Source organism: Rhea americana, unplaced genomic scaffold, assembly GCF_003343005.1.
Source record: "Rhea americana isolate MKP2758 unplaced genomic scaffold, rheAme1 scaffold_23, whole genome shotgun sequence".
Taxonomy (NCBI): Eukaryota; Metazoa; Chordata; class Aves; order Rheiformes; family Rheidae; genus Rhea; species Rhea americana.
In genome coordinates, this window is record NW_028186346.1 from 6,342,468 (window position 1) to 6,366,777 (window position 24,310).

General features: G+C 39.4%; 2 protein-coding genes across 7 annotated transcripts in view; both read right to left on the reverse strand.

The window, feature by feature from the left end:
• Window positions 1-8,993, reverse strand: part of GGACT (gamma-glutamylamine cyclotransferase) — a 33,391-nt gene extending 24,398 nt beyond the window's left edge. The window contains exon 1 of one of the 2 annotated variants that reach the window (XM_085305995.1): window positions 8,950-8,993. The gene's annotated coding sequence lies outside the window, so the exon portion shown is untranslated. Of the gene's footprint in view, window positions 1-1,904; window positions 1,958-8,949 lie in introns of those variants that run through there. The other variant, XM_085305996.1, reaches the window with a different exon arrangement.
• Window positions 8,994-11,219: 2,226 nt separating this feature from the next.
• Window positions 11,220-24,310, reverse strand: part of TMTC4 (transmembrane O-mannosyltransferase targeting cadherins 4) — a 51,546-nt gene continuing 38,455 nt past the window's right edge. For 3 of the 5 annotated variants that reach the window (XM_085306002.1, XM_085306000.1, XM_085306001.1), the window contains exons 12-18: window positions 22,409-22,488; window positions 22,144-22,251; window positions 21,859-22,000; window positions 21,073-21,187; window positions 20,478-20,590; window positions 14,973-15,042; window positions 11,220-14,454 (exon numbers count right to left, since the gene is read on the reverse strand). In XM_085306002.1, the coding sequence (XP_085162128.1) occupies window positions 14,303-14,454; window positions 14,973-15,042; window positions 20,478-20,590; window positions 21,073-21,187; window positions 21,859-22,000; window positions 22,144-22,251; window positions 22,409-22,488 (780 nt within the window). In that variant the 3' untranslated portion in view covers window positions 11,220-14,302. The remainder of the gene's footprint in view (window positions 14,455-14,972; window positions 15,043-20,477; window positions 20,591-21,072; window positions 21,188-21,858; window positions 22,001-22,143; window positions 22,252-22,408; window positions 22,489-24,310) is intronic. The other 2 variants (XM_085305998.1, XM_085305997.1) reach the window with 2 other exon arrangements.

Genomic DNA, 24,310 nt, shown 5'->3' on the forward strand with positions numbered 1-24,310 from the left:
AATATGAAAAGTTTTCATAGCTAGTATGTTTGAACTACATCACAGCAAGCACTGCAGCATTGGAGAGCTTACTGGTTTGGTGTGTGTAACGTGCATGTGTATGATAAGTGTCCTGCTGGGATTTACTCTTTACATAATTTTCAGCTACGGTAAAATTAAGCCTGGAGCTCCACTCTACAAATTGTGTTGAAACATTTCTCTCATCCATATAGCTTCTGTTATATGTATGTTTTCCTAATATAGTCCAGGCATAGCCCTGTGCAATCCCATCTAAATTTAATTAAGTTCTTCTATTCCCACATCCAAATATAATACTTACCAAACAGTATCTCCACACCTCACAGGCAACACAAGACAAAGCAGCGCTGTAGACAACAGTGTAGTGCAAGGTAATGTCATTTTAAAGCAYTGCCTCAAAATACATGTTGACATATTCAATACACTTATTGCACTCTGTCCCCTTTCACTGAAAATATTGTGCAATATTGAGCTCTGCTAATCACTTAGTCATTCCACAGAAAATCTAAATTTTGTTGACTTCACTAAAAAACAGCCTCAAAAAAAATCAATGACAATTGATACACATTCCTGAACAACATACCTAAATGCTTGCATTCACTCCAAGATCGTATTTTCCACCTGGTAATTTCAAATAATCTTTTCCCTTCACTTCCTTGACCCTCTGTAGGGTTGTCACAACCTTTTGTGACAAGAGGACTACTACTTCAAATGTGGCCCTTCATGCATGTTTGGCATACCTACATATTTGTTCCTTCTGTATTAAAACAATTCATAATTTTTTCTAATTTATTGGCTAACAAAACTTTTGCTGGACATATTACAACTAACATCAACCACTTATTCATCAGTAGATTTAAAAATCATTCAAAGCTACTATAAACACCATTCTTCCAGCATAAACACAAGTCTTATTTCTCACTCACTACTTCTAATCTCACCTCCAGTATCATTTTTCTCAGTAATGTTTTAAAGAAAATTGGTTTATTTCTATTTTCTATCTAGCTTTCAGCCCTTTCACTATGTATGGACTGTGCTTCTCCTGATGGGAAATAATCTAACCTGTTACCTTTGATTTCTAGAGAAATTCACACATTTTGTGATCCAAGCAATAACAAAACTGTTATTTACAGAAGTTACAGCAGACAGAATCCATTTTCTTTGGCCAATACCCAGATATCTAAGAGCCAAATAAATTATTATCTAAATGTGGACAAAATATGATTAAAATCACATATTGATTTTAGTGCTAGATTTCAGTGTCCATATGTCCAGCCCACTTAATCCAACAAAAGCTTAGCTTCAGTTTAAAAGATTTCAAAAAAATGCCCTTAGTAAGTGCTTATGAACCAGAAGGTAGTATTCATCTTTCTTTACTTAAATTTCCCAAGATTAAGCACCTAAGCTGGTTGCCTAGATTTCAACAATTGATGCAAAGAGGTGTGAATTGAACGTCTCTGTAAATCACAGATGAAGCTCATGTTTCAAATGCAAGTCTTTCAGATGAAGTAATAGATAACTAAGACTGAGTAAATAAATCTAACCGCATAGTAACTGTAAGAGSAGTTTTATACTCAAGTCCTACCAGGAAATCAAGCGTAAAAGTGTACTATTCAGTTTTTGACTTTCTGATATGCTGAAGTCCCAAATCCCTTTATACCCAATGGGTCAAGYGCTCAAGGCTTCAACATATTGCACCCATTAACAAGTAGAAATGTAAGTAAAGAAAAAAATTAAATAAAAACAAACTCYATCCTTCAATGGGGAACTTCAGTGCCATGAGGGTGCACCTAGGACACAATCACAAAGTACCAAACTGAACGATGAAGACAATGAAAAACTGAATGGCCAAGGTTGAGCAATCCAACCTACATACTTGAAAATACCTTCCTTCTAGCAGAACTGTGTAAGACAAGGTACAGGTAGATCATGGTCTGCAGAATCTAGGAACAGCAGCCTCTCGAATCTCACAGGACCTAGGGAACCAAATTAAGTTATTTATGGGCAAAATACAGAGGCATATATATAGTATCCACATATTAACGAATATTTGTATTAGTCATCTGAAGATCATTTCACTATAGATATGGATTAATATTCCAACTCTGCAGAAATCTATGCACATGCTCATTATTTTAAAATTAAGTATTTAAACTGTGCATTCAGGAGTAGTAGTCTCAGTATACCAAATTAAGCACACACCACAAGCTTTTTAGTATCTGAAATACAGGAGGCAAAAACTCTTCAAACTGTCCCACCTTTCAAAACAATAGAAGAAGCTATATATACCCCATACACTGAAGTCATCACTTTTGAAGGGGTAACTAGTGGTCAGTGTGGACCTTTTAGTCCCTGTGATGCAGGAAAACACAGCAGTTATAGGCTAATGCCCAGGATACAGAGAGATACAAGATAAGAATTATAGATGAGTCTAAATCAGTAGCAAAAAATACTCTGGAGAAAAGAAATGCCCTTTATGGTATTATTACAAAATGCTATTTGAATTGTCCATGATACTGTTATCAGAAATTATCTTAATGTCATCACRTACTCCTGAAACTCCTGGAGAATATCCTAAGTAAACAGTGAGTTTTGTATCTGTGAGGGGAAATGAGCATTTGTCTACATCTCCCTCCTCACTAATGGGAATGCTAAAACCCTGACTATTGCTGGAGAACCAGGACTTTGCTCAGTGTGGAACACAGTGCTCAAGATGATGCTGCGATAGATCTATGCTTCTTCTAACATATCACAAAATCACAGAATGGTTGAGATTGGAAAGGACTTCTGGAGAACACCTAGTCCAACCCCTCTGCTAAAGCAGGGTCACCTACAGCACATTGCCCAGGACTCTGCCCAGACACCTTCTGGATACCTCCAAGGATGGAGACTCCACAACTTCTCTGGGCAACCYGTTCTGTACGCAGTCACTCTCGCARCCAAAAGAAAGTTTTYATTTATGTTTAGAAGGAACTTCCTGTGTTTCAGTTTGTGCCCGTAGCCTCTTCTCCTACTGGCAGCTGGCCACCACTGAAAAGAGTCTGGCCCCATCCTCCTTACACCACCTGTTCAGATACTTGGACACATTGGTAAGATGCCCCCTCAGTCTTCTCTTCTCCAGGCTGATCATGGCCCAGCTCTCACAGCCTTTCCTCACAAGGGAGATGCTCCTGTCCCTTCACCATCTTTGGAGGCCTCCACTAGACTTGCTCCAGTAGCTCTATGTCTCTCTTGTACTGGAGAGCCCAGAACTTCAGGTGTGGCCTCACCTGAAGGCTGAATAGAGAGGGAGGATCACCTCCCTCGACCTACCAGCAACACTCTGCCTAATGCAACCAAGGCTACCACCGGCTGCCTTGGCCAGAGGGGCACACTGCTGGCTCACGACAGTCTGCAGTTCACCAGAACCCCAAGGTCCTTTTCTGCGGAGCTGCTTTCTATCAGGTCACCTCCTAGCCTGTACTCATGCACACCGTTATTCCTMACMAGGGTGAGGACTTGGCACTTCCCTTTGTTGAACTTCATGAGGTTCCTCTCTGTCTCTCTCTCCAGCCTGTCRAAGTCCCTCTGAATGGCAGCACAGCCCTCAGGTRCATGAGCCACTCGTCCCAGTTTCGTAGCATCAGCAATCTTGCTAAGGAGGCACTCTGTCCCTTCATTCATGTAATCAATAAATAAGTCTAAGAGGACTGGACCCAATATCGCCTTCTATGATAAAAATGACTATATTTTTACACAAGGGGAAAAGCAGTGGACATCATTYACCTTGACTTCAGCAATGCTTTTGACACCATCTGCCACAATATTCTTCTACCCCCAACAGGACATTCTGGTCTTGTGGATGGACAACTGGTTGGATGGCCGGGCTCAGAAGGTTGTGGTTAACAATCTGGTGACAAGTGGAGTACCGCAGAGGTTGGTACTTGAACCTGCCCTGTTTAGCACCTTTATCAATGACCTGAAGAAGGTGATGGAGTGTACTCTTGTCAAATTTGCAGATGACACTTCACTGGAGGAGGGGACTAGTTGATATGCTTGAGGGGAGGGTTGCCACCAGAGAGGACCTAGATGAGTGGGAGAAACGGGCCAGTAGGAACCTTGTGAAACTCAACAAAGAAAAATGCAAAGTTCTGTACCTGGAAAGGACCAGCCCCTGTAATGATACAGTCTGGGGACCTACTGGCTGGAGAACATCTCTATGGGAAAGAGCTGGCCTTGGCAGGCAGTGAGCTGAACATGAGCCAGCAGCGTGCCATGGCAGCAATGGAGCAACAACACCCTRAGCTACATTAACAGCATTAATAATMATTAAGGAAATGGTTAAACTGCTTTACTTCCTACTTTTTAGACTATACCTAGAATAATGCATTCTGTTTCGGGGTCCTCAATACAAGGGAAATATTGATATACTGAAAGTGGCAGGCCACCAAGATGGTCAGAAGCACCTGTCCTGTGAGGAGAGGCTCAGGAAACAGGATTTGATCAATCTGGAAAAGARTATCTGTGCTACCTAACAGCAGCCTTGCTATACCTATGGAGAGGTTATCCAGAAGACGCAGTTAGGCTCTTTAAAACGATGCAAGGCTGAAGGATGAGATAACAGACAAACTGAAACAACAGAGGTTCTGACTTGATAAGAGGAAACATTTTTTTTCCATTAAGATGACAGCCAAGTATTGGAGTAAGCTGTCCAGAGAGGTTATGCCACCTCCATCCTTGAAGGTTTTCAAGATCCAATGGATAAAGTCCAGAAAAAGTGAGTGAAAAAGAAAAAAAGTAAGCGAAAGAGATTTCTAATTACTCAAATATTATTTGACATTGTCAGATAATACTGTAGAATTACTACTATTCAGACTGCTGAAGCCTCGCACAGATGAAAAGATCTTCCTCATAGCTACAGTGGAACACAAGTAGCACTGGAAAAAGATAATGCTTCAGCGAAGGGATGAGGAAAAGCTAATGCATATGGCCAAGCACTTCTGTCAGGGATGTCATTAGTACGAAGATAACTCACACTGTTAGTAAAAGACACAAGTGCAATTACAGTCAAAATACTGGGTTGTTGAATAGATAATTCCAAAGGAAAAGAGATGTGTCACAAGACAGGTAATACAAAATGACAATTATAGTCAGTGTGTTTTCTCAAGATGTTAGAAGCAAATAACCGACAGGAAAAAATGACAGTGGCCAAGAATCTTAATGTCACAGGCACTTCTGAAACCTAATACAATGTTAAATCAATAGAATGTTATATTACCTTTCTACTGTCTGTCCTGTAACAYTGATTTGTAGGAATGGGGAAAACACAGTTGTATCTGAGATGGTCCATAAAAACTAATTAAACTTTTGGAGGGAAGAACAGTAAATTCTATATGCTACAGATTTTTATTTAAAAACAGTAATTTGCTTCTGCTTGCTGCATATTTTTATAAGAAAAAATATTAAGCACACGAGAGAGAGAGAGAGAGACAGAGAGAGAGAGAGACAGAGAGAGAGAGAGACAGAGAGAGAGAGAGACAGAGTATGAAATGGGCACTACATTTACAAACTCAATGGCATGATTACACCCATACATTCCCCCATCTCATACTAAGTTATCTATGTAATACCTGTTCTCTTTGGCAGACTGTTGAGGAAAAAAAAACATTGCAGGATGGAAAAACAAAGGCAGCATTTGTCCACTGTCAGAAAATTTATCCTAGCATGGCAGGTGCTCTCTGCACAACCAGCTCAYGTCACTTCAAATGTCATGCAATTTCCACATTCAATACTACCTAAAGCATGAGAGATGAAAATTATTTGGCCAGATTCTAGTTCAAAGAGCATGCTTTGGAGCTTGAAAAACATACAAGACATGAACAACAATAGGAAGAAAAAAGTACATTTCTCCAAACAAAAGGATGACACAGAAATGAGTGTGAAAGGAGGTGTAGTTTTGCTACAAACAAAAACTATTAATGCTGTTTATGATTACAAAGAAAAATAATTTGCCAGTCCATCAGAAAGTAAGAGTGTACCAGAGCTAGCAGCAGAAGGCAAATGCCACACGTACTTGTGAAATCTCAGTGACTTATTTCACTTCACTCACTACACCTTCATGCCTGCACCTACACTCACAAATTTAAAAGGTAGATGAAGCAGTTACGCAATCTCACTTTTCAAAAGTTCTGTAACAAGAACAACCAGTAATGATATAGTAGCAGAATATAATAGCAGATGCAGAACAGGAAAAATCTGTGGTTATATCAGCAGTTAGATGATAGCCATTTTCAAGAAGAAACGTCTTCTGGAAGACACAGTTAGACTAGTATATGGAGTCATGAAAGTGTATACACCAAATCAGAGAAACATTGGTTGGAAGGAAATTTTGAAGGTCATCTAGCCCAACCTCCACTTTAGAGCAGGACTAGTGCCAATGCTAGACAACACTTTTTCAAGAGAAGAGGCTGTGTTCAACTTAACAGTGGGTGGGAGCAACAGCAGGATGTTGGATGCAACAACAGTCCTGGTTTGTGCTCAATACTCTCTGAAGGCATCTGACTTTCCAAGTCAAAGATCAGTTAAGAATGAACAGACATCACGATCATTTCTAAAGGATAAAAAGCAGAAACTGCAGCAAATAAAGTATTCAAAACAGTATTTCTACCTTCAATGGATATAAAAATTCTTATCGCACATATAAATTGACTGTAAAAGTCATAAGTAACAGACATGACAGATATTGATAACATGACATTTTTTTTCTGTAACTGAACAGAGCTTTGTTGAATATTCCAGTGTCTCCAAACAAAATCATGAACAGAATYAAAGAAACTCACTTGGAAAGATGAAGCATAATGTTTCAATGAGTTGAAAAACAAGGTGTAAACTGTCAGCAAGAATCCAAACAGAATGAAGTACTTATTATGAGTGTCAATAACATTTGACAGCAATAGGATTCAGATTCCAATGCACCAGGCAACATATCAGAAGTCAGTTTTTTTGTTTAGTATATAACACCATTAAGAGTTTGGGTTTAGAGATAAACAGTGACAGAAACATTTGTTCTGTTTAGCTTTTACTTATGAATAGCAATAGCATGCATAACACTTTTGTTACACAACCTGTTAACTTTCATATAATTTTGACATCTTAGATCAAGAGAGAGGAGATTAGTAGTAGCTGAGAATACACACACAATATAGATTTCTCTATTTTTTAAAGCATTTCTCAGGAAGAGAAGAAAAGAAATAAGGAAATAAGGCCATTTTCATGCAGATRTAGCAAATATAAAGCCTCTTTTAATGGACTATGTCACACTACAAAAGTTTTTAAGTGTMAAGGAACAGCTTCTCAAAGGTTGACTGACTGCTTAAACTGGAGCACATATAAAACKGGTCCGCTCTTCACAAAGTCCTACACAAAACACAATTTGGTTATGAAAATATTTATAGTTGTGCCACTGTAAGTTAAGCTCTATGTAAATTACTGCCTTGATATTTTCAAGTCAGGACAGAAATTACAGGGCTAGCAAATTAAAAAAGTCCTGAAGTCAAAAATGAAAAAGGTAGATGTCTAGAGTCAATACAGACACAGATAAATCACCTCTAAGATGGAAAAGGATGTAGAAAAGCAGGAAAAATACAATACAGTCAAATGAAGTATTCAAGAGGCTAGCAATGGTTAAAAGCTACTTTTAGTAAATTTTAGTAAAAGTCCAATCTCAGCAATGCAAACAAGAAGATTAATGCTCTGAAGTGCTATCTTTTAAGGATATTGATATCAACTGTTGTAGATTCTTTGCATCTACTCATGCAATCATTTTCTCCCTCTGTTTGGGTATCTTCAAACCCAGTTTACTAATTCTTACAAGGTARAGGTTGTTTATCACAACTAGTATCTGGATCATCATCCTTTCTTTTTCAGGACACGATAGGTACTTGAACACTAGGAGAACGTAAGGCTGCTCACCACCTCGGCCAATCGGTATATTCGCAAATTCTGAGCAACAGATAGTTTTGTCCTTGAGTAGGTTGTGTTACTGAGGCAAAAAACTTTCAGTGACGGGGCTTTCTCCGTAACACTGAAGCACAGTTTCCATCTCCCCGGCTCGCAGTGCTGCAGGGAGCCTGGACCTGAGGCCGGGAGGCCCCGGGGCAGAAGAGGCCGGCAGTGCCTCGGGGGACAGGACGGGACGGGACACTCTCTCAGCCCTAGGGGGTCTCGGCAGCCCACAGGCTCCAGTACAGCCTCACCGGCCGCGAGAAGCCGCCGGCGGGGACGGCGCCGCGCCGCTGGACCCAGCTCAGGAGCTGGCCGGCAAGGTGACGGGGGCGAAGGTCGATGACAAACCCTCTAGTTAAACCGAAGCATTTCTCCCCGTAGAGAGCCAGCAGCGGGCTCCTCAGCAGCTGCCCCTCCGCGAAAGGACCCCAGGTGAACCTGCAGCGCCTGGCCAGCCCAGCCCAGCCCAGCCCSGCCAGCCCGCTGCCGGGCTCGCTCCTACAGCCCGCGCCCAGGCAGGGCTGCCCGCGGCCGCCCCGAGGCGCCATGGTGATGCCCCAACCAACGGCTCCCCCAGCGCGCGGCCGCCCCCCGCCCCGCCTCAGCCAACCGCTCCGCCAGCGCGCGACCACCTCCCCCATCCCCCCCGGCGCCGGCCAACGGCTCCGCGTGCCGCGCGCGCGCCGCCCTCCCAGGCCAGCCCTCCCTGCAGCTCATTGGCTGCGCGGCGGCGTCACGCGCGCGGGGCGGGGCGTGCGGAGGGGCTCTAGCGTGCTGCCCCAGCACGGGGAGAGGGGGATGAGGGGGAGCGGGCGTCGCAGCCAGGCGCGGCCCGGCGGCGTCACGTGGCCCTGGGGGCGGGGCGCCGCCCGCCCGCCCCGCCCTGCCCCTCCCTTCGGCGGCCGGGTCCTAGCGCGCGCCCCGCCGGGCGCCGCTCGCGACACTCACTCGCCAGCGCTGCCGCTGCCTCCGGCGCCTTCGCTTCCGGCTGTGGCCCGCTTCCGTCTGCGCGGCCCGGGGCGCCTCCCGGGGGAGTAGGCGGCGGGGCGGAGCCTGCGGGGGGTGGGGCCGCCGCGTTGCTAGGGGCGGGGCCGGGGCGAGCTGGGTCCGAGCGCTTAAAGGGGCCGCGGCGCGGAGGCGCCCGCTGCGGGCGGAGCGCGGCTCTGCGGCCGCAGAGAGGGAAGCCGTGCGGGTGGGGAGCTGCGCGTGCCGCGGCCCTCGTTTCGGGGCGCCCTCGGCGCGAGTGGGGATGAGATACCCTTATGCTCGCTTTGAAGCCGGTTTGAGCAACCAAGTATTTACCTAGAGCATGCGAGTGCCATTTTGTAGCCCAGTGATGAGGACAGCAAGTAATAATTCAGTCCATCCTCCTTGACTGTTCGAGTAAATTGAAAGCTGGGTTGCATCTCCTATGGATTCTTCCTTTTCTTACCTAATTAGCAGTTGCTAAGTCCATCCCAGCTTGAAAGCAGGGTGAGAGTGCTCAGAGTTTGAAGCAGTGCCTCTTAGGAGAGTTCTCCATTTGTTTTTATATAATTTATTTTTAAAGCTTTAAACTAGTTAGGTATTCCACCATTCTCGAGTGCTTTTTCCTTTAGGCCTAAGAATTCAAGCATAGGTACATTTGTGTGCAACACAGATTTYGGACTGTCAAGTCCCTGGGGAAGAATGTCTTCCTGTACCCATCTACTCTGCCCATTAGATTTTGTTCCTATCTTATAGCAGTGTAGGTCAGTTTACAGCTGAACAACAAAATTGCTACCAAAAATACAATTAAAATTATGCAAAAAGATAGCAAAATGCAGATATATTATATGGCTCTATTACAAATGTATTTGCTTCTTAGTTGAAATGCAGTAAATTAGAGCGTACCATTAACAATCTAAATGATYATTGCTACATTAAAAAAAGTTCAGCTCAGCAAATACAAGCTATCATTTTCAGTATCTGTAGGATTTTTTTGTTAACAAAAATACTTTTTTAAGCAAGCCCTCAACCACTGGCAGGTATCATCACTGGCACACACTGGACACCCATGCTGCAGTACTGCAGTGCAGCTTTCTAATACAAAGGTAATCAGCCCTCCAGTGCTCGACAGCCCTAGCACCTACACGCATCTACTTCTTCAAAGCGGATATACAGTCCTGCTTCTTTAGAGCCCAGCACAGTCAAAAGCTGCCATTACTAGTAGTGCTTGCTGCTTATGATGGTACATGATGAAACCAGAAGTTTGGTTACCTCTGCTTTTACCACACAAAAATTTGACCATATGATCTCACCTTTGTTTCTAGTGAATTTTAGTCTTTCAGCATTGAACATCCCCTCATAAAGTTGCATTTGGCAGGGATTTACCAAAAGCTCTGGAAACAAGCACTATTCAATGGAAGGTCAAGTCAAGAGTCACATAGGAATGTGTGTGTCATGATTGGTATCTAATCCTACCTCTATATTCCCTTGAAATCTCAAGCACAAGCAGGAAACAGCAACTAAATATTAAGATATCTTAATTAAAAATACATATAGAAATGGGTTACACTAACACATTTAACATTCTAACAGATACAGCTTGAAATAGCAGCTTCAATTATCTCACATTTGCAAGTTTACAGTTGGTTTACGTTGCTTCTAAAACAAAAAGAAYAACACTGAAAATTCAATTTAACATGAATTGTTACCATTTATTGTGATAAACTAACAATGAATAGAATTGGTTCAAAAAACAGGACATCCCATTCTGAATGTTCTGTTTCAGTAGGCAGAGATTAGACATTCAAATGCTTTATCGCTCTCATCAGTTTTACTCTGTAGAAACCAAAACTCTCATTTGTCTCATCTTCTCCGCTCATCCAGCTACTAGGACTGTCAAGGCCAGCTCCTGCCAATTTGCCTAAATGCCAGCCTTTTAATGTTCTTGGTGCAAAAAATGTACTCTGAGAGAGGAGTGGAAGACTACATTAAGTCAGGTGAAAGCAGCAGCATGAAATTTTATTCATACATATGAGCTGATCACCTTAGCCACCCTTTTAAGTTAGTGGAAAGGAATGTGCTTCAAGTGCATGACATCTCACATCCTAGAGATGTTTCCTTCAGGAGATGATTCATGTTTCAGAGTACCTGCTACAGAGAAACTAGAAAGAAGAGCTCAGATGTAGATATTTGAAGTGTGGAGGAAATAGTTTCCACTTAATAGGCCAAGTATTTTAAACAAACAATTCAAATAGTATTGAAGATCTTTATTTCTAAGTGTTCACATATACACACTCCTTCCTCAACACCCTCACATTTCCAGGTTTAAATTCTAAGTATGAAATTAAATAACAGAAACATGTGCTTGACAGTGGCATAGACATGAGAGAAACATACAGTTAGGGAGCCATTTGGGGAGTTTTTGGTGAAAAGTGACTGTTATCCATAGCAGTCATTGTGAACATTTTTCTGACTCCATTTTGAGCATTGAATCATTCTGCATTTCTCTCATTAGAGCAAGCAGACTTTGGGAAAAAAAACGTATCCATGTTTCTACAGAATCACACAGGTCAGCAGATAAAAATGAAACTTTATTCTTCCATAACTAGCAGTGGTGGAAAATCCATCACACTGGAAAGACAGACTGTGCRTGTAACAATGGTTACATATTAAATCATTTTTTCTAAACCTTTCTCTCTTTCAGGTTGTGTGTTCTGCTCCAGGAGTCAGTTATGAGACATGAAAAAAAGCAAGCAAAACATTAATTTATTAACATTTTAATAAAACTCACTGTATTATTTGCATGCTCAAAATATCCGTGAAAATAAAGTAAAAAAAATATTTAGTGTTCCTGAAAGTCTTATGGAAAATGTTTATTAAAAAAGCAGTTACCTTTGTTCTTTCTTTTGAACCCAAACATGCCTCAACATTATGTTCAGCCGTAAGTGTATCCTTATTATCACTGTACAAATAATCACACTGAATTTCTATAGTGCTAAAAAATGACATAAAACAGGCACCCCCCAAATTATACGATAGGCAGCCAGATAACTAATCAAGAAGAGATCATGTTGTACATACTGAAGAATAAACAGCATTTTCAAATGCTAACAAAGTATCCAATTTTTTGGCATATCTCTTCCATTTAAAACTCTTGAGTAGGAGGACAAATTGATTTCTACAGAAGAATTCCTTTGATTCACTAGAGAGAATTCATACCCCATACATAATATTGATCTACTGGATTTCTGTAAAGCTAACATGACAGAGACAACAGGGACAACTATACATACGAACTCCATGATAAGAATAATAATTTAAAATATGTCATACTGCAAATATACAAAGACGACCTGATTTCATTGAAAACATTTATTTCCTGCTATATACTAGCTCATCTAGCAAGATCCCAGCTCTTTAATACTTCATGACTGAGTAGCTAAGTGTTTTCTGTATCAGATGAGTACCAGGCTATGCCTACAAAGCCTTCAAAACTGGCAACTTGTACTGAAGAGTGCATCTATTTCACTGTGTTTGAGATTTTTAAGTTGGTACTGACTGAACTATGATGGTTTTCAGAAGTTGCTAGTCACACTGGTGCAGCATTCTGCTGGAACAGTATGGGTATTTCTCAAAGAGCATGTTTATACCCTACAAAGGCATTCTGAAACTAGTTTCTGAAAATTTTGTTCCAGAAACCAGAAGAAACAAACAGTTGCATCAACTCAGTACCCTGTATAAACTAATTAGTCCTGCTGAGAAACAGGGTTTATTAGCATGATTAAAGCACTGAATTAATACAAATGCATACTTCTAGTACCACAACTAGAGTAAGTATGGTACCATACTGTGCCATTTAGTCATACCAAGTCATTTAAAGCCAAATCTGCACCACACTGCTACAGTGTTGCTGGTTAGAGTTAGTTAGTCTGGGAAAAGAATTACATTAAAGTAGTTGTACTACTTGTAGTACCCAGACTAGGTCCGTAAGAGGATATTTGGGTAGCTGTGCAGTATTGCACTGTACTCTGCAGACGCATTTGGTTCTTGACACAACACTCATTCCCCCAAATTAAAAAGTAGAGTACTGTAGGTTCAAAACACAGTGCAGATGTAGACCATTTACATGATGGTCAGATGGTAAGGTCACGTGACATGCTGTTCTATGGCAGGCATTTCCCCAACATTTTACATGGTTCCACACATAGATGAGTTGTATATGAAGAACATCCCAAAATCTCCTATACAATAATCATTGGACAGATTAGGAAAGCTGAAATTACTACATCGACCAATTTCTTCCTGTGGGGAAAAACAAACACACAGAGGAATATGAAAAGAGAGGTAAAGTTCCTCAGTTTTCACATTCAATAACAATCTTCCAATCTTAAAAACAAATAAAAGTTTCAAAAAAGAGAGATACAGACATGTGAATGAATCAGGAATGTAAATATTAGCACAAGACAAACAGCTCTGGACAGTCAGAGTTTAAACCTGCATCAAAGTGCTTTTAAAAACTGTATAAATGGGTAACATCTCTGAATCATCCCACATCACAGTGTGATCAGTTACACATTATGCTACATGAGGCTGCCTGTCAGAACAGAAAACAGGCAGGTCCTCTATCACATTGCTCTTCTTTCTCTTCCTTTTGCTGTGTGCTAGTCTCTCTCTTTTAATCTAGCACTATTTTTTCTACGTGAGGATACCTTAGCAATACACAGGATGACAGGCCTTTCATGGTCACTGTTCTCATTTACACCTGTACAAATCTCACACTCCAAAGGGTGGAGCCAGAAGCAAGAACAAGGGCACAATTCAGATTACAAGTGCAGACTGGTATGCTAGAGAGAATCTGTTCTTCCAGAATATCATTGGCTCTGCAGCACTGGCAGTAGAAAGCAGTAATAAAACTGAAGTGGACAGACATTCTTCATACCTGAAGAGATCAGATTTTAAACAGAAAAGTTTACTTTTGTTTTCAGAATCACTGTGATATAAAACTGCCTTTTGATATTCTTCCTGCTACTAAAAACATCAGGGGAAGATTTCAAACTACAAATACTGCTATTTATTCACAACTGTGAAATTCCATCTGCATTACTTTGATGTAACTACAGACATGTTTTAAGGGACTTTAAAAGCAGTTTAAAAGCAAAAATAGAAAGATCTCTTGAACTCCAGCTGCAATGTTAGAATCTGTAAGAGCATACAAGTTTGCCTTTTTGTTATTGTTATAACTTTTCAGAACTACTGATTGAATCCCTTACATGGTCAAAAGTAGCCATGTTACATTAATAATAAACAGCATGCACTGACAACCTGAAAATAATCATCAGGCTTCGCCTTTCTTTTGCAATTGTTCCAGTTTTCTTCTTAAGAGACTGTAGTTTTCCTTGGTCCCCGGTGCCATAGGATCAAGCTTCAGAGAGACTTCATAGTGCTTCTTTGCTAAGTCAAGATTTCCCCAGCGATGATAAAGCACAGCTGGAACATCAATGAGGAGTTTCATTAGCAATATTGTTGAATAATGTGCAATCTTGCCAATCACTTGGAAAACAACATTAACGCATTTGTTTCCACTGAGGGTCTCTTTTGCTGGCTGGTGGCACAGTAGCTGCTTGTTCTCTTGCCAAATGCAGGAGCAAAGCCTGGAAGCAGAACTGGCATGGGAATGATGAAGGAATGAATTACATTGTAGCCACAAATGGCAGTTCTTATCTGGTGAGCTCATAGCGGGTTACAAGCAGAGCATAAATGAACCAATTTGCAGTCACTGAAGTGCAGCTACCTCTGGGCTGGATTGTGCAGCCCTCTTGATCTGTCATTTCATGTGACAGCTTTTCTGGTTTAGTGCCCTGTTCTCTGCTGGCAGTTTTTCTAGAAAGTAAAACAGAAATCTGCCCAGCAGGAAGAAGTCTAAAAAGATTGCTTTTTCTTTTTAAAACACAATGGATATGAAGCAAACAAACAATGCAGCTGATAAGAGATAGAAAGGCTCTTACCCAGATTACCATGATAACTGGCAGCATTTGGATTGGCTTTAATTGCCTTGAGGAATAAAGCTTCAGATTCCTGAATAATTTAGAAGAACAAGTCAACAGGACAGACTGCTCTTGTACATAAAATAATACAAGATGTACCCAAATTTATAACTAAGATGACAACAAAATCCCAAAATACTATGCCATATCTATATGATATCACAATATACATACTGTAAGCCTGCCTGATCCTGTGGCTCAGGTGGCTTCAGCCCCCAGAAAACAGTGATATTGGTACAAATATGCACCACATTTTCACATTTTCTCACATAGCTATAATACTTTCAAATATTACATGCTGAAGTTTTCTCTACTTATTCARTCAAGATAAGCATAATATAATTCAATATCTGAGCAAAATGCTTTAGAATTTTTTGACACCCTTCCCTTCAAAACAATTTTTTACCATTAAAAATGGGAGCTTTCCAGTAAAGCTATCTAAGCCAGCTTGGACATAGCTGTTAATGAAGAACAGTGAGTGCCTGTTATTTAAAAATCAAACCAACTGAAATATTCCTTGTATTTCTCATGAGCTATATATCCCATATTCCCACTCTTAGGACTTTTGATGCTTGAGTACTTTTTGGAAAAGTTGAACTCCCTCACCAAATATTCAGCTGTACAATTTACTGCTAAAAGTACCAATTCAAACACTTACTTTCCCAGCCTAGCTGCCGATACAAGACTTTGCTTCCAGAACATTCTTCCTGCAGCAGTTTAGAAAGATACAAAAGAAACTCCAACAGAAACAGACCATGTTTACTAGCCTACATGCAAGTGTAGATATTTTAGAAAGGTAATTTTACATAGTTTCTATGCTATGCTGTGTTTTAGGGAAAGTTGCACATTTATTTTCAGTGCAAATGACCTGAAGATAAAATTACTTCAGTGTGGTAGGTTCCTGATCTAATGCACATACTTACTGTCTGAGATATGTCAGGAAAAGCCTTTCGAATTGTTCTGTGTCCACAAAACAAAATATAGGCTCCACTGAAAAAGAACAGCTGTCAGACAGATTTTTGGTTCTACACATTCTCATGTTGAGGATGAAATCAGACTCTAGTAGAGAGTCCCTCAGGTGACAAGAACAAGTTTTGATGTCAAGATTAACAACTTTGAGTGACAGAGTACYCAAGTATGTCCAACTTCAAACCAAGGCCCATGCTCCTTTCAAAGCATTGCTGAGGACAGCTGGGCCTGCCACTYTCAGGTCAAGACAGACTGATGCAGAAGGTGATGCTGGAAGAGATGCTCCAGCATTCTCATACCCGGACTACTGATGACTCTAGTTGCATTGGTCCCTATTGGGACCAATACTGTTTAATGTCTTCATTAAAGACTTGGAAGACAGAATGGTGTGTACTCTCAGCAGCTTCACAGATGACACCTGCTTGGAGAGAACAGTCAATATGCTGGAGAACAGGGCTGCTATTCAAAGGGACTTGGCCTTGCCAGAGAAAGGGGCTGGCAGGAATCTCATGAAATTCAACAAAAGTAAATGCAAAGTCCTGCATCTGGGATGAGAYAGCCCATCCAGCAGGTGGYTGACTGTCTAGGAAGCAGCTCTGCARAAAAAGATCTGGAAGGCTTGGTGGAGAACAAACTGAGTAAGAGTCAGCAGTGTGYCCTCACAGCAAAAAAAAGGCCAGCCACATCTTCGGCTGTATTACTAAGAGTGCAAGCCAGCAGATCCAGGTAAGTGATCCTTCCCATCTGGTTGGCACTTATGAGACCGTATCTGGAATACTGTGTCCAGTTTTGGGCTCCCCAGTACAAGGCCATACTGGCGCAAGCCCAGCAGAGGGACATGGAGATGGTCAGGGACTGGAGCAGATGACATAAAAGGAGAGGCTGAGAAAACTGAATCTCTTCACCCTTCAAAAAAGAAGGCAAAGGAGAGACTTATTGTTGTCTACAACTACCTGATCAGAGGATCAGCAGTAGAGAAATGAAAGAGAGAGAGAGAATGAAGCCAGGCTTTTCTCAGAGGTGCACAGTGACAGGATAAGACACAACAGACACACAGTGGTATGCAGGAAAAACTCCTTTTATCCAACTGGATTTTTTTTTGAAACACATTAGAGTGGTCCAGCACTGGAAGAAATTGCTCATGAAAGTTTCAGAATCTCCACCTTTGTAAGCATTTGAGACTCAACCGGAAACAGCTCTGAGCAAGCTGATCTGCACTTCAGGCAGTGAGTTGGGCAAGATGACATCTTGAAGTCCTTTGTAATCTAAATTATTCTATGATTCTAACTCAGTCACCTGAGAGATATCTAGAGACCTAACATTTGGCAAGTCTAAAGTGCTGCAAGTTAATCATCTCTTTACATGCATCCATCCAAGATCCAAAATCAGGAGTGGACTGGCACCTGAAAGCGCGGAGTAGTCACAAGTTCCACAAAGTTCTGATTTTTCCATTCTGACATTGTAGTCTTAGTAAATCTCTGCTTTCTTCATTGTGAAGGTTATCAGCAATTAGAGTGAAAAATGTGCTATCCAGTTAATTCAGTCTTATGGCTAGCTGTTGCCACCTACACAAAGGAGGAGCAGCTAAGGTATGGACTCATCCCTYCACAGCTCAAGTATGATGGGCCAACATGCTCAATGCTTTCACCAAAAACTTAATGAAATATATGTTCAGAGTTGTCCCCCATTACCATACATCTTCAACCACATATTGAAAACATTTTTACTGCCACTGCTTTGCTCAGCAGCTAATACAAGCATACTGCTTGATTAAAGGGTATTTAAGGTACATCACATTCATATTACTGTAGATATATGCAGTAAATACATATTTCAGTACAACCAGTAATATTTCAAACTGCTCTACCTTGCCAAATCTTTAAATTAAGTGTTGTTAGGAAATTTGCTCACTGTATATAAGTAAAGGCTTTAGGAAAGCACACTGCATTCCATCTGCTGCCCAGGCCACAGTGCAAAACTGAAGTCTGGCTTTATTCAATTACAAAAAGTGCTGAATAGTGCCAATTTTTTTGTATTTCATACAGAAAAAGCATAGATGTATATATAATAAAAAAATAGCATATATATTTTCAAAGAACTAAAGATAGTTTGGTTCTTTGTTTACTGCAACAAGAACATGTATTTAAATAACAAATCTAGCTCGGTATAACAGATGTTAATTAAAAAGAAACAAAACAGTAACACTAAAACAGCTCACCCTTTATGAGCTGTTGTTTCTGGAACAATAAATCATTCATGAATAGATACAAACAGAAATCTTAAAGGCTTGAGGTTTTTTTTCAGTTACTTAGGAAAACTACCTCTGCTGAAAATCTTTTGATTTTGATTTTCTAAATCATTTGAAACTGAAAGAGAATATTGCTTACTTATTGCAAGGAAACCTCTCAGAGTAAATTCAATGTCTTTTAAAATAAAAGGTACTTTATGGCTACAAAGCCAATACAGTAACAATTTTTATACAGACACATAACAAGTAACCTAATAAATTAAAATGCCTGAGGTTATAAAACACAGAGACAGCCTGGCAGCCATCTGGCAATTACTTCCACCATCTTGATGCTTTCCTTCTCCTCCCCTTAAACATACTCCATAAAAATCCTTGAARAACCATCCGCTTCTCTCTGTCTTTACATATTGAGGGGATGGACGATAAATCTGCATCTCATGTGCTTTCTATCATCATTTACCATTTTATCACCTAAAAAACTTTATGTTCCCTTGCTAGGCCATGCAAAATACAGCTGCTAAGGTCATTCTTTCCAACTGAGTGGTATCGGTCCATTTTCCAAATCCTTTGATTTACTCTTCCTATTCCAATCTATCAGTTTCAAGTTACTAGATAAGTTTGCGTTTTGCCCTACAAAAATCTACCACTTCCCACTGAACATACAAGACTCCTGCTTGCTCCCTGCTTTCCCTGGGCTCCGATACTCCTTCCACTTTACTCAGGATCCTGACTTCATTTTCTCCCATCATTTACACTTTGTTTCCAATGCATTCCCCTGCAGCAAAATGACTTTCTAGAGGAGTCCATCAAAATCACTACATCCGTTTTTACTTTTAAAATCCTTTAAGATCAGCAGACTTCAACCCTTGGAAAAAAAGTTTTCTTGCCAATTTTCTACCTATTTTTTATACTTACTCCATTAGAAGTGTTCTTCGGCATGTCAGGCTGTATATTATTTTTGCTAAATAACTATACAATCTCCCATTTTTTCACATTCATGTCTCAAAGTAATCCTAGGAATTCACTCCTTCATAATCTTATTCCTTACACATTCTGGATGTTAATTTTTCAGGAAGAGAAGACAAATAGAGTGCACAGAAAACCCAAAGAGTCAGTCTACAGAAACAGTAATGTGATGTCTTAACATCATCACCAACACAAATGAGCAAATGTTGTACTATCACAGGCCCCGGCTTCACATGTGGACAGGTCATCACTCCACAGTTGAACAGGACTGTGGAAATAAATTTAAGTCAACACAGTAATTGGTGGAAAAATGTATACTCTATTCTGAGAGTTTTAATGTCATAGAATCTTCTCACTTTGTGTATATACTAAGGATGTTCCTTCAATGCTGCTAACATTACCACATATCAAAAAGCCAGTTTAGTAAATGATGTTTTTCTGGGGAATACTAAAAACAACCTTGATTATTAAGTTGTCCTATCACTAACATATATCAGTGACTATGGAGTCAATTAAAACAACTAAATATATTAACTGCACATGATTTATTCTCTGTCAACTCGTACAACTCCTCTGGGAAAAAATACCTCTCTCATCCACTGCATTACATTTACTACTTGCAAATATAAGTAGTTAATGTCAAAGTACTACTTGCTGGCCGGTTCTTTGTTCTATGTATGGACTTCTTGTAATAATGTGGGATCACCCAAATACTGCCATCCTTGATCTGGGATTAGTGAGTCTGTAATATCTCTTATTGTAGCTGGTGTGTGAGGTAAAGAAGCTAGAATTAATTCCAGCTAATGGTAAACTTTGCTTTCTTTTCATACAAAAAGCATAAGAACTAGCACAAAACTGCACATCTAATTTTAGACCCTGATCCAAGGCCTTTAAATCAGATGAGGTTCACAATACAGGCAATGAAGCAAGATAAGACCCTAACTGCCCTCTAGTGAGTCTAAGAGTCTATTTCTCTCTACTGACCAGTGACCTACCCTGTTTAGGGCAGCTACATGCCTAATACAAGCACCTTAAGTTAAGCGAGATGAATCTAGGCTAGAATCACACAGCACTTCTGTGCCAGAAATGGACACTGAAACCTGATTATCTAACACACAGTTCACAATGGCTTCCTCAAACCATTTCTATAGAAACTCACGAAGAGTTTTTTTTTACATATATATATATATATATACACACATATACATACACAAACACACCCCCCCACACACACGCCTAAGTATACACCTCCCCACACCCCCTCCTCCCCCCAAGACTCCTACCTTGTATTTCTGTGATTTCCCCAATACATTTGCCAAAGAAAACATAAGGGAATGATCATTAGGTATTAGTTCCAGGGCCTCTCTTCCAACTGCTTCTGCTTGAGCTAGATTTCCTAGSATCCCATGCAGTGCAAAAAAGAGAAAGCATCTTTAACACAGTTTATATTAGATATTTCTCATGCTGTACGCAAGCACATATATCATATGAATTACATGCAGTTCTAACAACAAAACAGCTAGCAGACACAAATGTAATGCCCTGCAGTACAAAATATTTAAAATAAAACCATACTTTTTGTCTTCCAAAGGTAACACTTTTGTAAAAACAACACAGTACAGACTAAAAAGTTAGAAATTTTGGTGTGTAACACAAATTTGCATGCACAATGATGGCATTTCAAACAAGCAAGAGCAATTCAACTTATGGGCTTGATTTTAAGTGATGCTCTAAAACTATTTTGTCAGAAGGTATTCTACCTTTTATAGAAAGTTTCTTAGTAGTTAAAGAGGCAAAAGTTCTTTTATATTAAAAAAAAAAGCTTTGAGTATTGCAAGACATTGAATTATTCATTAAAACATTCAAATGGACTTTTACCCGTATTATCAAGCAATATRATCATATTGTTCCAAGCCAAACTATGCTCTGGTTTCAGAACTGTAGCATTCCTCCATGCATTCAATGCATCTATATGGCGATTCAAATCTGCATACTAAAAAGAAAGAAAACACCAGAAATTTCACCCTCATTTGCTTTAGGTTCCTATCACACGCTGAAGACAGTAAAGATCTATTATCTGTCTCATTCAATTCTAGTAGAATTTGTTTTTATAAGCAAAAATAAGACATGTAGAAAGAATACTAGAATAGTATGTAAGGTAGATTACTATATATTCATTTAATATTTTCCACTACTTTTCTCTGGCAGCTAGGCTAGTTTTCAAATATATGTGTACCAGTGGTATGGGGAAGAAAACCAACATTCAGTTCAGAAATCTAAACAGGAGAGTAAGTAAATATTTAATATAAATATTTCCAAGAATCTAGACTGATTTTTTTTTGGCATAGTTCCACTACCTAGCAATTTGTTGAAACACACCAATAACTGTAAAATAGAAAAACTAATACTAAGAAATTATTATTGATCTCTTGAACAAAAGAATATAATCTATATTTTTGTTCATACATCTTTATATTTAAAAGTAGGAGTAACAAATTGGTGTGGCAAAGTTTCCTGGGAAAGTAATAGAAAAAGCTATAGAAAATATGAAACCACCCTCAACTGCAAATGAAACAAACAGGAATAACTGTCAGCATTTAGTAACAGAGCAGAACTATATACATACACAAATGTTACAGCTATCATTTATTCAAAACTACTTACCAGTCTTCCTAGATTATAGTAACAATCTGGATATTTTTTCCTATGTTTAATTGCTGTCCAGTAGCTTTGCTCTGCCTCTTCAAACCGTCTTAAACTGTTCTGTACTATCCCTAGATTCATCCATGCAGCAGCAAAATCAGGTCTAGGCAATTTGTAGGGGAAGAAAAAAAAAAAACAACAAAAGAACAGACAGACAAGACAACTGAGCATTTGGAACACAAGATCCTACTGTACCACTTCTGTTCAGTTGGTACAAAACACTGCTTAGCATTGTTCTAAACATACTGTATTTGTACAGCTAAGGACAGCAACTCCTCTGCTTCTTGGAGCTCATTTCTTTCTTTCAGGATATTTCCAAGGTTGTTCATGGCATGTACATATTTAGGATTCAACCTAAAATTTGAAATTTAGGAGACATAGGAAACATATTACTGTATGCAAATTATTAGGTCTGCAACACTGCAGAATATGCAAATGAAAATCTTTTTCTCCAAGTGAAACATTAAAGTGATTTTAGGATACTTCAGTAAAGCAATAAAAATCCTATTACCTTACAGCTTCTCTGTAATATTTGATTGCAGCACTTTGATTTCCTTTGTCAGCCAAGTTTTTGCCAACATTGTAGTGCACCTGAAAACACAGATCAACATTTTACCAGATGCCAGATATAGTCAGATATTCTACAGGGTCAAGTTGCTAAAAGTTCTTACTCCAAATAAGTATTTGTCTCATTCACTACTGTCTTATGTTAAAAGTATATACACACAATGAAGACAGCAAATCAAAATCTGAGGAATACATTAACAATTCAGGATACCTGTTCTAGCTAGTTAAAGAAAGATTATCTGCTTTCAGATACTATAAATGCGGTCACCACGCTTTCCACAAGACTATTCCTTATAGGGAAACCTCCTGCCCTTTTTTTCATTTGTCAGCTGAGTAAGAGAAAGGCTGATTCAATCAAACCAACCTTAGCAAAAGAAATACTACAGCAATTTAAATGTGATTAAACTTTGCTTTCACTATGGAATAAGCCTGAAGAAATTCAGTACAAACAGAAAAACCAAGCTCCACTTAAAAGAAACCCAGAAAACAAAACCCAACTGTTATGATCTTGGCTCAAGACTGCATCAAACATCATTTCTGAAATAAAAATAATGACTGTGGCAACATGTTGGAGATCTTGCCTACTAAAAAAAAGAAATGTAGGAAGGAGGAAGGATCCAGCTCTTTGGTGTATAACTAGAGAGGAATAGGCACCATTTGAACTTATGGCAAGGACTAGACAAGAAATTCAGAATAAATCTGAGTTGGAAGACATCTCAAATACTACCTTAAGACTATTGCCAGATGACTACATTATCTAATCAAACAAAGATCCAAGTTTAGAAATATGACAGCAGTATTACAAGTACTTACTCACGAAAACAGACTTCTCAGCAACTGAATCAGAATTACTTCTTTAAATTACCTTATTCTTTCAAATCAATTTGCATACGCTTCAACCAAAACAAATACACACTGCAATTTCTTTCATATTTTTAAAAATCCACACACAACTTTTTGAACCTAATTGCTATAATATTTAATATGCTAGCTGGTTGAATTCCATTTCTATATGATTGTGTGCTGTCCAGAATGAGTGAAAAAATAGTTTCACCAGCTTTAGAGATACAACAAAGATGTGATAAGGCTTACTAAGCATATATAAAAGCAGGTATTCAGTTGCTTATAGCGAAGTACAGGCCAAGAAGCAACAGATGGCACATTTATATCAAGCATAGTAATTCCTAAAGACCACTTGACCTTGAAAAGAAAATAGAATAACATTGTTTTTCCCAAGCATGATTAAAGTGATGCACCCTGAAAGATATTTCCTAGGACTCAATACTATTTTTATAGTTCTTCAAAATTTTTTCAGCCTCTTATGGTATCATTCTTACCAAACTGGATTGCTCTAATCATATGTTGAAATTTACAATCTTAAATGTATTGAGGGCAARCTAGGCTATCAAACTTTGTCGTATTTTCAGATAAAAGAAAAATCACAGCAAAATAGAAAAAGAAAAGATTTTACTCAATACTGCATATTAGCTGTTAAAATACTTGACTTCACATTTCAGTATCAAGATTAACCTGATTCAATTTCTTTCTCTAAGAAGTTGTTTTTCCAAAAGTCATGAGCATTCCCTAAGGAAGAAATCTGATTAAAGAATGTAGGAAAACTGTGTATAYACAAACCACTTAGTCTCTCAAATGCAAGTTTCAGCAGCCTTGTGTTAGGAAACCGTCACCACTCCACTTTCAGATTCTAATTTTTTCAGTTTCTCAGAACATAGAACTTTTACATTCATTTCTGGCCTAAATGCAGCAGAGAAAAGAGTATTTTTCTCATGCAAACAGAACTGCACAGACTGCAGAAACCTGATAGATATCAATTCTCTCAAATCAA